General features: G+C 42.0%; 1 protein-coding gene across 1 annotated transcript in view; it reads right to left on the reverse strand.

Moving 5' to 3' along the window:
* Nucleotides 1–473: 473 nt before the first annotated feature.
* rspo2 (R-spondin 2) overlaps nt 474–20,968 on the reverse strand; it is a 53,045-nt gene continuing 32,550 nt past the window's right edge. The window contains exon 6 of the mRNA XM_063878663.1: nt 474–1,901. Coding sequence (XP_063734733.1) covers nt 1,786–1,901 — 116 coding nt within the window. The 3' untranslated portion in view covers nt 474–1,785. The remainder of the gene's footprint in view (nt 1,902–20,968) is intronic.

Below are 20,968 nucleotides of genomic sequence, written 5' to 3' on the forward strand. Positions count from 1 at the left end.
TGATTATACAGTGTGGATCTCTGGCTAAATCATCCGTGACTTGCATTCATTTTTTAAAAATCTTTGTACCAAGACGATTTAGCCTAGAGAATACTTCTTTTTATTTGATGTTTTGCGGACCACAAAAGTGAATAAGTGCGGCACGCATCACATAAAGAGGTGATCGAATGTGTGTGCGTGATAAAAGGCAAGTACTGCAGCCAAATCCATGTTGTCAGGGTATGATGCTGGAAAATTATCGCACCACCAACAACTTGCACAGGTTTAGTGCCACTCACAAGGAGACGTCATAGTGAATTACAAACCCTTAACAGTGCCGTCATGCTGTTAAGGCCCAATCGAGCATATCCAATCCTTTGGCTGGAGGTCGCACTTGTGCCATGCAGTGCGACATGATGGATTTCACAAATGTTTTCGCGATTACATAATAGTACATATATCATAGCCATAGACAATAATGAAAGGCTTCATCATACAGTCACATGAAATGTATTTTAATAAAACACAATGTACACATATGCAGTCCTATGACCATACATTTTGCTGGATCCTAATCATTAAACCTAGAATACGTCAAAGCATAGTTTTGTCTTTTTTTCTTCTTTAAATCAGTAGATGAGATCAAAATGAATGTAATACAACACTTTGTGTGACATCAGACAAAAACCTTTTCCACGTTAAAGATATGCACTTGTTATAAGGAACTCAAAGAATATTTCAGCATATAAGAGTAACAGTATGAGGCAAAAGTTCTCAAAAATAGTACAAAATAGAATTAATAAATAAATCAAATATATACCATATAAATGAAATAGCTATGTGGCGGCTATGTTTATTATTTGTTTTTAATCATTTTAATCTGTAGCTTGGTATTACAACCTTTTTCTCTTTAAAACATTTAGAACGGTGAACGAGTCAATACTGAAAATACAGTAATAAGCTTTCATAATTAGATAAACTATGTACACATGAGTCTGTTGCCATGCTAGTCGAACAACTAAAATTTCTTCTTTTTTTATCCACACTATACAGTTAGAGCATAAAGCAGTCTGAACGTAAACAGTTTGTGCTGAGAATAAAATACTTTTGCAACTATGCATGGTAATTTCTTTTAATATTACTCTCAAAAATGTACATAACATAAAGGCCACACATGGAAACGCTCCGTCTCCATTTAGAGGGGAAGGTGAGGGTAGTTTTGACATAAATATATAGGAACGAAAAACAGTCTCTTTAAGTTCAAGATGCCATTTTCTTGTCCATCAGCATCGTTTGCTTCAGCCGAATCCCCTTCGTTCTTCATACTCACTTTTATTTTCCAACCCTCACCCCAACCCAACCTATTCCCCGAGCAGTTTAGCTTGCCAACTCCTTCACTACCTCTCCTATCCACCTCCCTTTTATCCGCTTTTCCCGCCTCCACAGTCTCTGGTTGCCCCTCTGTTTTCCATCAGCCTGCCTGGTTAATGACATTGTTAATGACGGGAAATTAGCTTGGTAATGTCAAATGTAAAAGGTCCACAATGCAAGGCAAGGGGTGGGGCTGAGTGTCACCTGGCTGGTGACTTCAACACGGACAGAGGAGAAGAAGTGAAAAGCGTGTGATGATACCGATATCGCATGTCAGGCATATATTTTTGGGACTAGTGAGTCATGGTTGTATCCTGGGGGGTGACGGAGGGGTCAGGCGGTGGATAGTCGTCTGTCAGAATATGGGTGCAGCAGCGGCTAGCAGCTTTGCGTTGGTTTTTTCTTTGTTCAATGGGAAGTCCGCAGTACAAGACATCACTGGCTGGTGCGCGAAGAGGCCAAGTGGTCGCTGTGCTGGTTCTGGGCCCGAAACCGCAGCCTCTGCTTGTTCTTCTTCTTTGGTTCTTTGGATCGCTGCTTCCCTGAGCCACCTGGATAGACAGAGAAAAAAAAAGAGAGATGTGTTTATCCCTTTAATCAGTTCTACCCCCAGTTGAAAGATTGTTAGTACCATTTATCATGTGTTTCATACAACATCATGTCAGTGTAATGAGATCTGATTCTTTAGCAAATGTTACATGACGGCACGTTTGAATTACAAGCCGAGCAAATCAGCCAACTTCCCTGGGATTCCAGACCCTAGGGGCACCTGGAGGCCAAAGGTTATCTTTGTGAGAATTACCTTGAATTGATTAATTGTAAATCAGCTTGAAACACAATAAAATGGTAAATGCTCGCAAAAAATGTTTGGGTAGGGTTAAGAGTAGGGTTAAGGGTGCTTCATGGATGCTTCCTTAACACAAAATACTTTAATACAGATACATGTAGACACAAAGCCCACAAGAAAACTCCAAGGAAATAGGTTTTTAAACACTTCAAATGTTTTTTTTATAATGCCGTCATCATGTTATACCTAAATAAGGTGGCCCTGTCTTATAGAGGGCCCCTGTGTCAAAATGTTGTCGAATCTCTTTATATATTTAGATGATATTGGGCCTACAATGTGCATATCTTTACACAATGGGGTTCTGCCAACAGCCGAACTTGAGCATGGTAATATTTCAATTTAGGTTGGTTTCTGGGCCAAATGGGTTCAGAGAAGCTCACCCTACTCATAATATAACAACCATCCTCTCCATTTTCTGTCTTTTGACAAAAGTTTGTGTTAGCTGACTCCTTATAAGGAGGATCCGAGGCCTCTATAAGATAAAACAACCATAAATATCAGCATTTATCAGGTATTTCTTTTGTGAAAAGACCCATGCAGTGTCTCACAGAAACAACAGTTAACCTCATTGACCTGGACTCACTATAAAGAGATTGTTGGCAACTTTTTCGTGCTGCACTAAGCATATTTGCTTTTACTGCACCATGGACAGGGCTGGTGTACTACTGAATGAACTCATCACTTGGACTTAAATGGGAATATTTTTGAATATTAACTTCATTGGGTAAGAATTGGCAAACAACCATGGATGACGCAACATATTGATGGGTGCAAGGGATAGCTTTTTTAGCAACACATTAATGACCTTTGAGCTCTACTTCTATTAATTTTACTGTAAAACAGTAGTGTGTAAAAGCAAAGTCTAGAAAAAGACTGCTGTGGAATGAATGAACTCAACCTGCTTATTTTGGGCTGGGGAGCTCCGGATATGGGGCTTAAGCTTGGATTTGATTACACTGTCGGAAAATGGGAAAAAGGTGACGGAATAGGAAGATAACCACTTGGAAAAATGTTGATTTTAACTGCAAGCTGCTAAAAATTCCAATTCAAAATCAAAGTGTACTTGGAATAATGATGCCTCGTAAAAATACCGAAAAGGCTTTTAAACCCTTACAAGTTCTCCAATTTTATCAATGAAAAAGGTAGGATTATATAAAGAAGTCAACCTAAATGACGGAATACATATATCAGGTCTTGGTTTGCTTCAACCCACAAGACTAAATCTCTGTTGCCTGTTCAGCGCAACACTTTTCAACTGTCACTGTTATAGAAAGAGAACATAAGTATGGGAAGTTGCATAGCTCTCTTTTCCAAGTTGGAAAGGTCCCCGAGCCCAAGGTTAATCCAACCCAGGTTTCGCTGGGAAGGGCAAAGCATGCTGGGAACTGACTTCCCGCTCTCATGGAAGCTTGTGTGGTGGAGCTTCTGCACCCACGGCTCTCTGTGACAGAGCAAACTCTGGCTACTGAACCGCAAGGCAACAATCCGGCTGCCAAGGCCACAAATAAGATAACGAGGTGTGTGTGCGAGATGTATGTGTGCAAGGGGGAGTGAGTGTGAGGGAATTTAAGGGAAAAGAAAATCTAATGGGGGGAAAAGTGGAGTAAGGCTTGGATGATGAGACGCTATCTGGATCCTGATCTAGAACAAAAAGAAACAAGCCACGCTATGGTTCGCTGAGGGGCGAAGCCCAGGAAAACGCTACAGAAAAACAAGTCCCGTTGTTTCTGTGAATGATTCTCGTCCTCATTACTACACTTGTTCAAGCTCTTCTCTCACGAAAAATAGGTAACAGTGTGTAAAATTAAGCCATTATCTCTAATTGCCTTCTCATATGTGCTGGCATTGCAGTGGCCTTTAAAGTGCCTTTACAAAAGACCTGTTTCTTATTCTCAGGGCTACGCTACGAGGTACATTTGAAAATATTCACTCATTTAAGCAGACACGCATGAGAACTCAAGATATTGCCTTGCTAATAGGGTCTCCCAATGAATAATACAGATGCATGCAAACATCAAACCATCTCAGAGCTATTTCCTGCAATTAATTTAATTTTGTTATTTCGAGTCCCGTTGCCAATCTGAGCCATGGTAATAAAGTTTCTTGCACACAGCTCCCCAGTTTACATCACCCTTTGAAAAACACTTTCAAAACTCTTCCATCAAAATCTCATGGCCTCCAATTGCAAAATACTACCCGAGGACTTTGTACACTTGCTTTACTGATGCCACTTTAGATGTGTTGCATGACTTATGGAATGATAATGTTCGTTAAAGTACTGTAAATCTGGAGCTGAAGGGCATTTGGCCTATAGGTCCGTTTTTCCTAATTGCTCTTTAAAGAGGTAATTTTCATTCAAAACAACGTTGCTAGGTGCCTGATAAACACGGCTTTCAATGCAATCAACTCAAGACAAATTACATTTGATGGCAATAAAGTGCATGGTGCAGCATTAAACTCCCTCTGAAACGGGTAAAGACTTGGTGGGCCATTTCTTGGACACAGGGCTGCATTTCAACTGAAGAAAAGGCCTGCATTTACAGCAATTGCTTGAAACACAAATACATACTGTATGTGAGTTAAGTTAAAAAGTCATTTTCCTGGCTAGTTCAGAATTGGGCGGGGGATCTGTAATCAAAAGGGTTTTACGCTTTCTGTAACAGCGCTTATAACACACGCAGGCACACACTTATCCACACAATAAACTGCAGGAAAGAAGCAAATTCAGCAGCAGTCCAAAATGTATATGATCTAGATATATTTCAGAGGTCGGCTTTCACTGAAAGGTTATCTTACATGTATAAGACAACCGTAAAACTTTGATATCAAAATGATCATTTCACTTCTCCCTCCCTTTCTTTTTTTGTCCATATTCATCACTTATGAGCTATATTTTGTACTATGTGAAAGTTGAGAAAAAAGCAGAAATGACACATTTTGTTGGTAGCTTTTTCATGCATTCAAACATAAAACGGAAGAGGACAGTATCTGTACTTTTTAAAGTTTGAGAAATGTGTAGTATATATACTTTAAAGCACAAACTTTTGTCTAAATGATAACAAACATAGTCTTTGCAACATTTTATAAGCAGTTTGGCAAACAGCCATCCTTTTTTTTCTCTGGCTGTTAACATTTTTTCATGGTTCCTATGATGTGGGATTGGTTGTAGCAAGTTGATGACAGCTGTCAAGACAGTTAGGCAAATCATCATTCTGCAGATGGGATATAGAAAAGAAAAGTAATGAAAGACTTTCCAGCAGGAACCAAATACACTTAGCTGATGTCTGCTGTTTTCCAGTCATCACTGTAAAATTGTACCATTATAAATCACCAGATTACGGATATGTATTATGGAGTCTTATGAAATCCACTGTACTGATGAGATAAACTTGTATTAATTTGTTTGTCAAGATAATGACAAGACTTTTTCTGGAGATACTGAAAAATCTCAATTAGACTTAATGCAAGCAAATATTGAAGTGTTTCAGCTCCAACTCTTTAAACTGACTGATGACACCTACATTAAAATACAAGACCATATTTTATAACCCAATCTCAATGCTGACAGCTAGAGGGCAACCAATCCCCATACAAGCCCCCTTCCCCCAGCAGCTGATACTAAAGATGGTTTATCATATCTACCCAAGAACTCCCATTTAGCCTTTCCCCCAGGGCAATGCGCATTCTGCACACTGAGCTTTCATCATCTCATATTTACAGCCGATGTAATCACTTAAGCCGATTACCAGGGTTCACAGAGGAAACAGTTTAATTTGCCTGGAAAGAAATTATTAAGTCATCTCGATTGCTTTCAAAACCAAGAAACAAATTCACAAATCTTAGAGCATGTAAAAATTATTTAGTCTTGGAAGGCATAGCATGCTTCAAATCATTTACTGTCTTTGTGTCGCGTCCTAACTGGGGATCAAATCAAGTTGTATGGCTTTTATCATAAAATGATAATCCTTCTTCTTTCCGGTTTGGATGCATTTGCTATCACTACAGCAAACCATAATTCAACCAATGTTTGGTTTAACTTCAAAGATACAATCGCCCTCTGCCAGTTTGACATTGTGTTTGAGTTAGTAATGAAAATTCAATCAAACCAACAAACACAAATCTGAAGAGCAAATCAAAATGTTTTGTATTTCTGAATCAGAAGCAGAGCCTGCGGTTGGATCGTTGTTTACCGCTGTCAAAAATGACCTTTGCGTAATCCTTTGATGTCCATGCATGTGTGCGAGCTTTTCTGAGTGATATACTTGCTCTTTATGCCTGTACATTAGGGATCTCAGGCTTCTATATCACCTATATGAGCTTGAGAAATACTCAGTGTCATTTCCAATATTCAGCTGCCAAACCAGGGAGCAAAGAAATATTAAACTTCTATGCACGCACTGTGGTGGACGTTCCTCTCAAATGCACTGCTTTTTCTTCCACATCATTCTCCTTCTCCCTCTTCCCCTCTCCATGTCCCTGCGAGTGCTATTGGAGGCTCTCAGCAATAATAGAGACGACTGCATGGTGAAGGTCCAACTAAGAGTTAAGCGCTATTAGACATATCATATTATTAGGGCTCGCACTCCAGAATAATATCTCCTTGCGGAACGGCAATGTGACTACTTGTCCAACTGATGCACTGAAAGATAATCAGTCAAATTCATATCCAGGGGGAAGGGAGCCAAAGCCAAAGCTCCCTTCATCTGTGTCAGAACTAATATCTGTGTTTTGGAAAAGGGGACCAAACTCAAGAACTTTACATCAGAGAAAGTCTGCATAAAGCAAAAGTGTTGTTTTCTCTGGCTTTTATTTACGTTTTTGTCACCGGCAAAGTTATGAATCTTTCTCTGCTTTGCTGTTCCTGAGGCTACAGCAGGGGTATGAGCATGGTACCCTATAATCACAGAGGCCATGACCAGCTTAAAAAGAGCAATGCACTGTCCGACTTCACAGGGCCAAGTGATTTCATCCTCTAAGGGCTCCGGCGGCAGTGCAGGAATCGAAGGACTAATCTTATCTCCATTGCTTGCGGTTTGAGAAAAATCGATGGCTGACCTCGAGAAGGCATTAAGACATACGGTAAATTGCATCCTATACTGCTGAAAACTCTCCTGTTACCCCATCCCTCCACTCAACGCAGACGGTCAATTAATAACTTTCGCAGGACAGGGAAGGGGGTGGACATAAAAAGAAAAAAACCCCAAACAATTTTGAAGAAGATTCAGAATGGCTTAAGGAAGGTAAAGCTGGATTTTTTGGCGGCTCATATTTTTCATAAACAGGCCAAAGCGGAGGCCATTATTTGTGAGGGAAGGAGAGAAGTACTGGCGCCAGTGAGATTTGATTTCAGTGGCAGAAATTGGATTAGCAGCCATTAAGGGCCTCCTCACACATACATTTATAATGCTGTGAGGGGGAAAGGTTCTGTAGCCAGCCAGTGCTCTCTGTGCTCACACAACGACAACTCCTCTGTCTGGGGAAAGGTTACTGATGTTCAAAGTGCGCTATTATGATGCTGAACTTTGCTTAAGATGGATTAAAGGTGGGACACAGTGGTGGGACCTCAAGTGGGAAATAGTTCATTAAGGCATAGGCGAGGAAACTTCAATTTCGTTTAGCTTTATGCTGTTTTCTACCCACATAATTTTGCCATTTGGAATAGAGAACATGATACAGATGACCATAATGTTAAAGTGTATATGTGTATGAAACCTACAATATTAGGGAGGGAAACTCCTAGGAAATACTGCGGCAAAGAACCAGACGTCAGATGTAGGAAAAAAGAAATCAGCCTTTTGACAAGAGAGGACAATCATTTACAAGAAGCTCATCTTGCCAACCAACTGACAAGAGGCTCTCTGCACAGCGTCACTGAGCCCTAACAAGGTTACTGTGGATCACACTCTTTCATTCACTCTTTCATTCTTTTGGATCCCCCCCCCACGCTCTGCTTACTATCACCACGCGGCGAGGCGAGAATGATTTAAAACATACGCATTCCGATTTAAAAAGCTAATGTTGGGATTAGGTTGGTCATTATTTTCTCATCTATGACCCAGTGGTGGATCTATGCAGAGATTAAAAAAAGCAGGTTGGCTCACCGCTCCGCTCTTTGATGCTTCGTTTCACTGACAGTAAGTTAAAGCGAAAACCCGGCTCAGAGATTAACGTTTCTAAGCGGAGAAGTCCCGGCAATACATGCATGACTGACACGCTGATTAATACGCCTGATGGTCAGTGCAGACAGCGTGTTTTTTCCCCCTCTGGAGAAGCTCACACCAGCGAGAAGCAGCCACAACCCAGAATGGCTAGAGAACAGATGATGACCCTGCACTTTAAAGTTCTTCTCCATCAGTCTAAATTCAAAGTCATGCTCTGGTGAATTTCCCAACAAGGGAACTGTTCCCTTGTTACCACCTCTGGCTCCCAAGGTAGGGTAGGAACCTTCGATGACAGATGTTAAATTAGGCCAACTTCCAAAAAGCTTAAAAACTAAGAACTGGTTTTCCAGAGCTATTTCCTCTATTACACCTTCACTTAAACACTTGTGCTGTCTTTGAGAAATGTTGGAAAGTTGGGAATTACTTCTTCCTACTGTAATAGGAAAAAATAAATGGCATAATCCCTTAGGTCAGATTTCCAATTCGGAAACCTCGGGCATGATTTCTTAGGTTTCAGAGGCGCACTTTGATGCTGGCATGTCAACATGGCACTGTAATCCTTGAAACACCCCTTAAACTGATATACAGCATTGCGCTCTAAGAATACATGACATCTCTTTAAACATCTGTGTTGCAAAAAGTCCCTAAACAACCCCAAAGCCTTTAAAACCGTGCATCACATCTTCCGAGGTATTCACTGACTATCAACAGCTAGCTGAGCCTTTGTGACTGCACATAGTGCTTAAGAATCCTTGTCCACACAGTGAAGCTCTCACTCCCACCAAATCTAAACAAAACCAAGGGGCTGAATGCAGGCTCACCAAAAATGGGCAAGTACTGTATTTACAGAATTTTGGCAGAATGGGACAAAAATGTATTCTCATTTTGTCCAAATTAATCTCTATTAACAGTTTTATATGCATGCACAGAAACTTTTTCATTTTAACATCACAACAAATTCTAAATGTGTGCCTTCTAAACTGCAACAACGGGCAACAAGAATGAACTTTCTTCATCTCAGTGGTAAAGCGGTTCAGCCATTCTTTCTAAATGTCTTGTGGGGATAACAGACACAGAAAAGAAGAAATTAGGTTTGAGGAGTTAAATCACATGACGTTATATGGTTTTTGGGCAATGAAACCCTGCCAACTGTTAAGGTTTACCAACTTCCGCTTGAAGCTGCCAAAACATAACAACTTGCCGTTGAAAGCAGAATTGTGTACGCACCATGTCGCCCCCTGCAGCAATGAGAGTTTGTTTGAATAGAAGCCTGATGTTTGTGACAAAGCCAAGACAAAACTTGGAAAATGTGTGAGCCAAGAGGTTTGATATTCTAACTTCATTATTCAGTTTTGAATTAAGGCATATAACATTATCGACTTTTTTTATGGTGTCAGTGGAGAAATGTCAGCAGTCAGGCAGGCATCACGAGCGACTCGCTCTGTCTGATGCGCCTTGAAACCACAGGACTTGGAGAGAAGTGAGCAGCCCTCGCTGCGGTCTACTATCTCCTGACTGACTCATCGACACATCTGGGTCTAAGTATATGCTCCGTGGGGCTCTCCTGCCCCACGGGCACTTTGGTAAATGAGGGATAATTAGCTTTAGTTGACTTTAATGAATGGCTTAATGTTGTGTTTCATTTCTGATGAGAAAAATATAAAGCTCTGCACTTATCAAAGGGAGGCCCCCGCGCCAATGCTCCTCAAGGCATGCCGCTGGTGTTTGCTTTTGCATTTGTTGTGTGCACGGGGGCGAGGCGGGCTGAGCTGAAGATAGCTGCAGCACACGAGGGAGTGGTTTTCAAATGTGACCGCCGAGCTGTAGATCGGGAAACCTGCTGGGTTATACAGTAGCAAATTCATCATTCTAGCAGGGAAGTTACCACAGATGTGGACTCTGTTTGTCTTTACTGAAAGCTAGAGAAGGGCCGAAGCACTCAAATTTGATTTCCACATCTTCTATATCAAGACGAGGCCTCCATAAAGGCTTTGATAATTCCCACATGCTTTGATATAAAGCAGGAAGTGTCTCCTAGAGTTATGATAGTCATTCATCTTGGTTTCCGATTAAGTGTATTGCATTGAGCTGATGAAATGAATTATTTTCAACAGGCACAAGATACCGCAGAGATTTATTTGTTCCATTCAATCTATGATTACAAGCTACTCTCAAGCTACTCTGGTATAACTGTCATCTACATTTCCATGTCTTTACACTGACAGACTATTACTGGTGGCTGCAGCTCAATGTAGTTCATTATCTTTGCAGTGCCATTAAGAAGTAAAAGCTTTAAAAAGGTGGACTTGGCAAAACAGTTTAGTACTTTTACACAACTCCTTTTCTTTTATACAGCAATCAAGCTTGGCATCTTTTGAGTAAGAGCATAAATACACACACTCCAGAGGATCTCACCAATCTCTGTGCAAAACAGCACCCAACCAGGATTAACTGTGCACTCCTTAAAAGCACTGACACTGGGTCAAGGAAGGAAAAGCACATCCTCATCCGAGGAGGTGAATCTGCATTTCCAGGATCTGTTGAGTCTGGGCCTTGGGTAACATAGGATTGGGGAGAGGGGTGGGTCAACCCCCAACAGAGGGCCCTGGCTTAGGGATTTACCTGGCTCAGCCCCCTCTCATGAGCCTCTAGGTCTTCACAAACAATCCCTCCGCACCTCACCCGACTTTATGAGAGGAATAAAATGTTAACTAAGCCATGTGGGGGCACGCAATAAGGTGCGCTAAGAATAGGGGGCTTTCTGCACCCTTATGGGGTTATAAGGTGGAGGAGGGATGTATGGATGAGGGTTTCAACAACAATTTGCAAACACTGTCTACTAGTAGTACATTCCTACAGTCAAAGATAGGGTGTAATTTGGTTATTTGGACTGCACCAACCATATATAAAAATAACGTCTCAATACAACTTAACTGCAATCTCAATTTGTAAGGATTTTCTCCTGGACAAGGCAGTTTCAAACACCATGGATAGCTTAAATTGATACAAAACTAAATTAACAGCAACAACACTTGGCTTGGTTAAGTTAAGTGAAACATCAGGGTTTGGCTTGGTAATGAAAAAAATGTCTCTGATCATGACCACGTACTTTGGTCTTTCCCCACGTGTAAACCAGTACTGTATGGTGTTGGAGATTACGGTGGTGTTAGGAGCTCTGTTCTGCTCATTATTGAATGAACTATAGGACTACATCTACACAGCGAATAACTACATTGTTTCTTTACACCAATGTCTTCCACATGGATCATGAACTTGATCTTAAAGTGTGAAGTGCTGACTCAAATTATTCTACATAATTACACTAAATGTATCTCGATTAGCTAGTAAAAACTTTAAAAGAACACCAATGGTAGATCTGCCATTGCTATCACTTTGCTTATGTAAGAGCAGAAAGCTAGGTGATGGGGTGATATTGACTATGTTGAGATAGAACAAGGTGACCATGTGTGATCCACAAAGTCTTCTTCTTTGTTATGCATGTGTACAACAGTGTGTTTGAGTTTCCTTTTTTTAAATCTGCCAAGAAGGTTCAACTTTGAAGCATGATCTAACGAAGAGCCTGTTTTGGAATGAATCCAAATTACAGAGAGATATACGCATTATTTTTCACTTATGGAAACAGCGTAAGTCTGCCCGCTCCGAGTTTCCTTTTAGTGAGTATGTGTGTTCATGTGCGTGCACACACTCTTCCTTCCATAATTCCAGCTGGTCTACATCCTCCTGGTCTCTGTGGGTCTGTAAGGGAACGGGGTAGGATATAGGAGGAAATTGTCCAGCATGAGTCCCTCTTTATATCTCATTTCTGCACAAGTCCTTTTATCCGCCTGCCTCTGTACTGGGAAACCCAAGGAGGAAATCCCTCACATGTTTGGACATGGAGCACAACTGTCCCAAAACATGGCCAGACCCTAACAAGCGAGGAGCCAAGCTAAATCAGAAGGGCTTAGACACTAAAACAAAGACAGGGGCCATCAGGATCATCGCGCAATCCCTGTGCAATGACCAGTGATGAGGGAATCAAGTCTGGCTGGGGCTTTTTGTTTTCTTTGATTGTTAGACTTACTCTAAAAAAGGCACTGTTGTTCTCGTCTCCTGTGATGATCTAACAGACGGCACAGATTTTTTGATAAAAATAGTTCATTAGTTCACAGCGAAAGAAAGGCGGGGGAGGGTGTGTTTGATGTGTTCGCCGAGCTCCTGTTGCACGGGGGAGAGAGGTAAAGCCAATTCAGGAAGAGCTTGATCCTCTCTAAGGCCTGTGCTGCATCAAACACTTGTCAAACACCGGGCAGACAGACAGCTGAGTGGCTCTGACAGATCTGATCACAGACACAGCCAATAAGAGTCACCCGCCGCTCAGCTCCTCTATCCAGGCACCTCTACCCCAGCTCTCCCACTCTTGTCAATAATCCCCCTTCAACTCCCTCAAACACAAACAGAGGGCTTTGAGGCATATGGCAGACATTTTCTTGTTGTTTTTAGCTGTGTATGATTACAGTGCAATTTCAACGGTCATTTCAAGGTCTCACCTCGCAGAGGAGAGGTTTGTGTACTCCAGAAGGCAGCAGCAGCATCTGTCAGAGATGCAGCAAGAGAAGGAGAAAGGAATCAAATCAAAGGGATGCTTAAGCTTCCACTAATCCGAAAGAAATGTCTCAAGGCCTGTTCGGGATCACGGTCCTGAACCTTGCCACCCTGCGGGAAGGAGCATTTACGTTTGAAGGGATTTGATATGGTACCTGGGAATGGGTTGAGTTTCATGACACAGACCACTCAATCATGTCTTGAGGTTTTCCTCAGAGAGCCATCATCCTACATTTACTCTCTTGCAGAGCATATCACTCCAAATACAGACATGAGGAAAGAATTTGCCAAATGTGAGTAGCCTTAATTAAGGAGGGGTCACCGACTGTAGAAAACGTATAGATTCAGATACATTTGTAGGTTTTTTACTGTGCATATTTGTATGACGTTGGGCAGAAACTGAATTTCAATTGCACTTACTGTAGGTAAGATTTTCTACAAATGTAGAATGCCAGTTAAATAGACACATATTTTAGGGTCAAAAATGACCTTGTCTTTAATTTATAGGATGACTGGCAGCACAGAGAACGTTTGCATTTTAAACGTAGGCGTTGCAGTCAAATGTGCTGCCACCATGTGAAGAAAAGAAAATCCATGCTTATTAAATTTATATTAATACCCATCTCCAAACAAACAGTTCATATTTACTGGCTCCAGACCAGTGAGTTGTCTTTACCTGTCTTAATAGCAGTTAATAACTGCAGGCAGGCCTGTGTCTCAGGCTGTTGGTTCTACTGGGGAAAAAGGGTTGGAAGAATACTTTACCCATAATGATCATTTGTACCTCAAGAATTGATCACCGTAGAAATACAACGTGTTCTAGAATATTAATATTATTTACATCATACAAAAATAAGAATCTAAGGTCCTACTGGTTCAGTGATAGTATCTTCTCTGTGAAGGTCAATTGCTAACCTGTGACATCACCTCAGTGTTTTTTTGTGTTGATGGGAGTGTAGTCCTCAACAACCTAGGTAAGTGAGCCCTGGCCTCTATTTACCACTATAATGGCTCTGCTTTTAGTCTGCATCTCCCCTGTATTTGTCACTGTTAATTCACAGACATTCACAGACGTATGTGCAGCTAAAAGGCCAGCAGGTATATACTTGCTGCTCTGTTGTGTCTGCATGTCTGTCCACGCTTACGGACATGAGTGGGTCAGAAGCCACAGCCTCACTCTGAATCACCCGCCGTAATTAAAAGCTGTGATGTCTCTATAAAGACGCCCACCAGAGATGGAGAAAAAGAGGAAAAGAGGGTGGGAAGAGGTGGAGAGGAGAGAAGAGGGGCTTCTGGTGGCTGAACCGGTGCAACTGTGCACCAGATGTTTTCAGGCTTCCTTCTTTTCTCCTGCACGAAGCATTGGTTTGAACGCTTTGCACCACTCATCCTCCATTGTAGCTTGTTGATATGTGATACATGAGCGAGAGAATGTCATTTGAGTGCTAGACAGGAAAAGAGGATGGAAACAGGGACACGGAAAAGAGTATATAATGTGGCGACTTGTTCTGCCTGTGAGGTCGGTTTTATTGTTTGGCGGTGTATGTTACGCTTTTTCTCACATTGGCGACGTTAACGTGTGTGTCTGTATGTGCATGTTCATCCTCATCTGCCCTGTGTGGCAGAGATGGGGAGATGAAATTCTTGCGGTCCAACACAGAGGTGGCGGCAGTGTCGGGCTGGAGGTTTGGCAGACAGACAAGGTGGGGGGGGGGGGGGGGGGGTTGGTGGTGTAGCACCATCAGAAATCTGACCAACATGGACTAAATGTGAGAAACATCAACACAAGAGCCTACTCCAATAGGGTCAGACACATACTGGATAAGACGTTTTTTTAACAGTACTGAAGCAGAAATAAGATTGTATTTTGTTTGTTCCATATGATAAAACTTCCCCAATTCTATCACTTCTAATAAAGTACAACATTTTCCAACAACTTTACGCCTGTCAGAGTTGAGAACCATTAAAACTACATTTGAATCATCAAACTCCAAATCCATACCAATGAAGTTTTTAAAAGCAGGGTAAGCAGGTTTAATTACAGGTTTTACAGAATGCCACCCCTGAAGCTGTTCTGTAAAGTCTTTTAACACATCAACGTATCAATTTCTCCGATCAGCCTTCCGAGGAAACGATTACAAACTGCGGTCAAGGGCAAACCTCCGTCAAATCACAAGTTGCTGTCTCTGGCTGGATTTTCTATAAAAGACCCCAAAAAACAGAAAGAGATATACGGGTCCAACCCTACTTCAAAGTTCTCATCACAAGCTGTTGCCATCCATCCCTGTAAAGACACAGACCGTGTCTCGTCTGCTGTAAAAAATCACAGGGTGTAACACTACAAACTCAAGGGAATGTTCGCTAAAGGCGTGCTTTACGGCCCTGACCGTATCATGGGTAATATCAGCCCGTATACTGCTCAGTGGGGGGAAATAGCTCCTGTTTGTGGGGCAGAAGAACAAGAAAACATTCCACTTCTGCACAGTATGTACCCCTTTCTCCACCTCCACCACCTCCTCCTCCTCCTCCTCCTCCTCCTCCTCCTCCTCCTCCTCCTCCTCCTCCTCCTCCTCCCCTCCAGTTTGCTGCCACTTTGTTTGTTTGTGTACGTCTGTTTTTGATGGGGCTGTTGATGTCGGCACATATGCCTCATTTCCTCTGCTAGAGGGATCACAACGGAAGCCTTGCAACCAACGCAGTGTTACGACTGTTTGACAAAGTCACGCAGAACACAATGTGCAAGGATTTACAAGGCTTACAAATTTCCCATTCAGGTCATAATTGTCATCTAGTCTTGGAGTATAAAACACCAACTTCTGGAGATGTATTCCTGTCAAATTGAAATTTACTTAACATCAAAGTGTTTTCGGGAAAGGTTTCTGTTAGATGTATTATCATCTCTGCCTATATTAAAGACTTGCTTTGTTTGTTTTAATACAGATTACTTAAAAAAGTTCCAGATTTTCATGAGCCTTGGTGAAAAGGTGTATCATGCCTCTAGAAGGAACCCATTACATTAGGGCAGGGCCTTGGCAGAGGTCTCTGCTTTTCGAGTGTTCTTCGAGTTGGAATAGCATTAATATAGCGAGTCAAACAAATAACAGGATTGCTGTATGGAGTGTGTATATCAAAAGGAAGTTCAACAAAACCACAACTGAACTGGGCCAAAGAGTGTGAAAAGAAAACTCTCAGATCACACTCCTCCTTGTTTCTGCATGGAAAAGACCAGATGACAATACTCTAGAGTGTGGAGCCCCAGTGAGCGCTGCTGACCCCTCCTCTTCCACCTCCCTCCTTCCATCCCTCCACCCCCTGGTCTTTGAAAGGCCTCCACATGTTTATGGCTCATGCCTGTGGTATGACGATGGATTCTCCATATAAAAGCCAGCAGGATCATGGGGTGTTCAAATATTGCTCTCTGAAGACAGTTGCTGACAAAATGACAGCAGCCATATTTATTTTGGTCAGAGAGCAGGGGTACTTAGTGGGAAGTTAATCAGAGACACCCCCTCCAACTCCTGCTAACCCCAGGCTTCCAGGATCATTCCCTCCTTCACCCCCCGGAACAAGGAATGTACCCAGGGCAAAAAAAGTCTTAAAGAATACTGGTAATGACTTTCTCCTCCGACATAAGATTTAACACGGCTAAACTGCAAATAAACCCCAAAAGATTGGTTTGAGAACATCAGCATAATGCAAGTATTGATTGCCAATCCAGATGAGCCTACTGATAATCAATTTTCATCTGGTTAGGATAAGATTTGAAACGCAAGCACAGACACGGCAGCGAAACACAGAATAATCTACGGCAGAGCTTTGCAAATATGTTATAGCAGAAACTGAACTTGTAATAATTTGAGACTGTGACCGCAGCGGTGACCATAACCGCCATTGGCATTGGGATGCTGGTGACCTGGCCAAATCAATGACAGGTTGATGAGTCTTTCCTCTTCACCCTATTCACTGCAGCACAGTGAAGAAATTTCAAGTTCCTCTCTGCTTTACAGATTCACAGTTGTGTGTACAGTACGAGGAAATCATTATTATGTTTCAATGTTTCTTCACTAGATATCTGCAGTATTTAATTAAATGAATGATCAAAGCAAACTAAGGGGGGAGGGGTTGTCTCAGTCGGACACCAAAGTCAGGCCTTGTGTGCGGAGTCAGGCCATCCATGCCGTCCAAGGGAGGCAGGCTACTTTTGAGGCCTTCCCACCAGCTACTGTGTCAGCCCCTATGGAGCGGCCTTATTAAATGAAGATTAAGCTGTGGCTCCCCCAGTCACAACAGGCTGCGGTGCGAGGCACACATAATCACTATGACAGGTCGGCTGCCAATTAGTGCTCTCCTTCTGTCCTGGGAAAACGCTCTTCACTCCGCTCCCGCTGGCGGGAAGAACTGATCCGGATTGTTTGTGATATTACCAAGGCCAGAGATCGCCGTTAATCACCAAACGTCATTCCAATGTGTCAGGATTCAGAGCTGGACTTGTCATCTGTGCACCAGCTCTCCCAACAGTCCTGACTTCCCGTAGAACACACCCGGAGAACATTAATTGGAATAATGAGATAAGTACATGAAGGAGCAGAAGTGCAAACCTCTGTTCTTTAGTGCTGTGACTTTAGAGCGCTGGGTCTGGCAGGCCATGAATGTTGTTTGGCTTGGACAGACTGCACTGTGAGCTCTTCTACTGAGAGGAAAAAGAACATGCTCCATCAATTGGGCTTAAGTTGAAAGCGTGCATCTGTTTAAAAAAAAAAAAAAAAAAAAAACTGGCCCAATGGTCGAAGGCAACACATCCAGAAATGTGTTTGCATGTGAGGTTTCCAAGCCAAACACAGGCCAGACTCAGATGTGATCACACTGACTGCGTAACTAAAACGCTCAGAAGTGAATGGTATCTTTCGCCAGAGCTTAAACCTCTTGGCTCGTCGAGTATAAACACCAAAATTGTGTTTCACACGCTCGTACGCACGCACGCACGCGAGTTAACTGCTTGCTCGTACGCAAAGGCTGCCAGTAACCGGAATTGTTTGGTGTCGCGTGCAGGGTGCGCTACAGACAAGGCGGTTAAGCTTCCTCCAGAGCGGATTTGAGGCAATCACCATTGCTCTGTGCATCGTTTTACAGGAGCAGAGGCTTTGGAGCAGATGGTTCGCAGACGGTGAGGACCAGGAGGTCCACAGCACGTCGGATTCACCGCAGAACCACACTGGCTTCAGACAGAACCTGGCTTACATCCCACCAGTCAACCAAATACCTCCTGGTCGATTCAAGGCGGATCTGGGTTCACTTTGGTCCTCTGTACCAGACTGTAGGTGCTTGCTTGGTAAATTAAACAACTGCCCGCCTGTATGACATGCCCATGGCCTTAAATACAGACTTGCAGGGCCTTCAGATGTCACACTGCGGAGGAGTGATGAGGTGATAGACTGTGTCTTGTCATCTCCTACACCCTAGCCACAGACTGTGCAACTTGTTTGTCCAGGGTTTCAAATTGATGGCAAGTGGAATAGACTGGGCATCATGGCTAGTTATCACAGTTACAGAACAAACACAGGCTGCACACAGAAGTTATGACAGACATTATTAGTGGAGGCTGGATTCGATCACTCAGATGACTGATGGAATGGATGGCTTGGCCTTGATAGAGCCCTAGATCATAAATGGTTTCTCCAGTTACATAAACTGTAGATCAATACTCCCACAAGGCCTGAAGCTCTCCAAGTACAGGTACATAATCAAAAGGCCAAAAATATCATTATATGCTGCTTCTTCCTAACTCTTCCTTTTTCTGGGTTTTTTTTCCCTTTAATTTCCATGAGGTCGCCAGGGTGACTGTGAGTCTTCACAGGCTCGTAGAAGCGTTTAGAGTGTAAGTCGAACCGTATTGTTCTGGAAAACCAGGTCTTTAATATCTTGCTGTTATCAGTTCCAAATTTTGCTAAGCTATAAATGTTTTACTGTTCCATAACTTTGTATTGTAAAACTTCTGTTCTTTTTTGGGTTAACTTTGTGCTTAGCTGCCTCCTTGCACTACAAATGCCCCCAACATGAATTTACTTTTACCTAGGACTCAAGCAAGCAGAGCTGAACAAATGTCACTCCAGACTTCTACTGTAAATGCATATATCCCGTCTGAGAATCTGAAAGCCGATTTGTAAAACTGTCGGAAATTAGCCCAAGTTGCAATGCTGCGTTTGTGTTGGACTTTAGTCCCTGTTAAATCCCAAATCAGGGATTACATTAAGCGTGGGCGTTTGGAGAGCTTTCACATTTTAACTTGTTTACACAAGATCTAATGTCACTGACATTGCAGAAGCAGCTGTTGTTTAAAGATTATAGTTGAACGGGTGGGCAGTAGTGGAAGAAAAGAGAATACCCCGATGGATTCATTACCATTGCTAAGGGCAGCAGAAAAAAAATAAGCAGAGAAAGAGAAATCAAACGTGTCATCCATGTCTGTTTGTGAACCAGTGAATCTGATGACAGGGGTTTCTGGGAAATCTGTAGGGAATTCCTTAATGGCATCAATGTGGAACACCCGGGCTGTGCAGTATTATCACTCCCCTCACCTTTCCTCTCCTCCCATCAGCTCACAAGACAGAGAGGGGGAGGGGAACGCTGTCTGTCAATGGTGATAGCACAGAGCAGCTATTAATAAAGTCTCTTTATTGTTTATAGCCTGTACAGAAAACCACTCCAGGGATCCGAAGGAAAGTAAAGTATTAACCGTCTAAACAACTTCCTTATTCCTCCAGAGAGACCTCACGCTGTTAGCGATATAAGAAGAAATGCCTTTGGGTTTTTTTCTTATCCATGATTTGCTCTTTTTTTTTCTTCAACTAATTTATTTCTGGGATTCATAAACACTTTTTACATTCAGGAGTGGTCCAGAGTGTTCTTAGAGTGTTCTAAGATAAGAAAAAAGGTGTTGTTTTTACACAGTTCTTAAAGTAAGAAAAAAGTCTTAAATATCCCTGTATATCATCATATTTAATAATTATATTACATTTTAGAGTAATTGATTGGTTTGTAATATTTTGGGACTTAAGAAATACTATTGGTCAATTGTTTCCAACAAAAAAATCCTTCGATCAAGATCCCATTGTGTTTTCAGCTTATGGATGGCTTATACACTGGTTTTGGATGTTATTTAATTTCCCTGTAAGCCCAGGACTGAAGCTCTTGGAAATCGTGTTTACTTTGTTTAAGTTTATTTATTTGTACCTCAATTTCCTTACTACTCATGTTCTTCTTCTTACAACTTTTTTTGGTTTTAAGGCAGGTCCCATGTTACATTTAAACACAACACCTGCCCTTTTTTAGGGGGAGTTTGCTTATGATAAACAAGTGTTGACATGCCACAAAGGTTGTGACCAAATGGATTCATCATAATGCACCCCTGTTGAAGAGTACATTTTAAGAACATTTGGTGTATTTTGAGTTGACTTCTCAAATTTTCTCTCAGCATCTGACTGAGATATTCAAGGGAATGTTCTCCTGTACCTTTTGTCATCAACGTTGTATATGAAAATCAAATATGGGATGAATTTAATAAAAGCTTTTCATCAACATGCACGGAAGGTTTTCTAATCAATTAATGTTTTGCTAAAGTAATGTGATTAATAGCAAGGGGGAACAGTTTTTCATAATAACTCTCACTGCCAAAAAAACAAACAAGCATGTCAAACCATTCAATATGGCTTTTTCGATGCTCCTTGCAACTTTGCTGTTGGAAACACACCAAATTTGATTTTTGCCAGACTTCAAAGGTTCGCTTGAAATTAACTTGACAGTTGGAAATCGCGCTTGAGACGGTGAACCACCACGGCACAGTTATATCTGTCCGTGCGCTCCACGCAATCTTTACTCCCAGCCATTTTGGGGACGGAGTGTCTTATCAGGACAATGATGCTTGGGCCAAACACCGACCGAGAACAGCAAATGAATCCCAGCAGCGCGAAATGATCTACGGTGTTTACACTTTGTACGGAACGCATCA

This window comes from Eleginops maclovinus, chromosome 3, assembly GCF_036324505.1.
Source record: "Eleginops maclovinus isolate JMC-PN-2008 ecotype Puerto Natales chromosome 3, JC_Emac_rtc_rv5, whole genome shotgun sequence".
Lineage (NCBI taxonomy): Eukaryota > Metazoa > Chordata > Actinopteri > Perciformes > Eleginopidae > Eleginops > Eleginops maclovinus.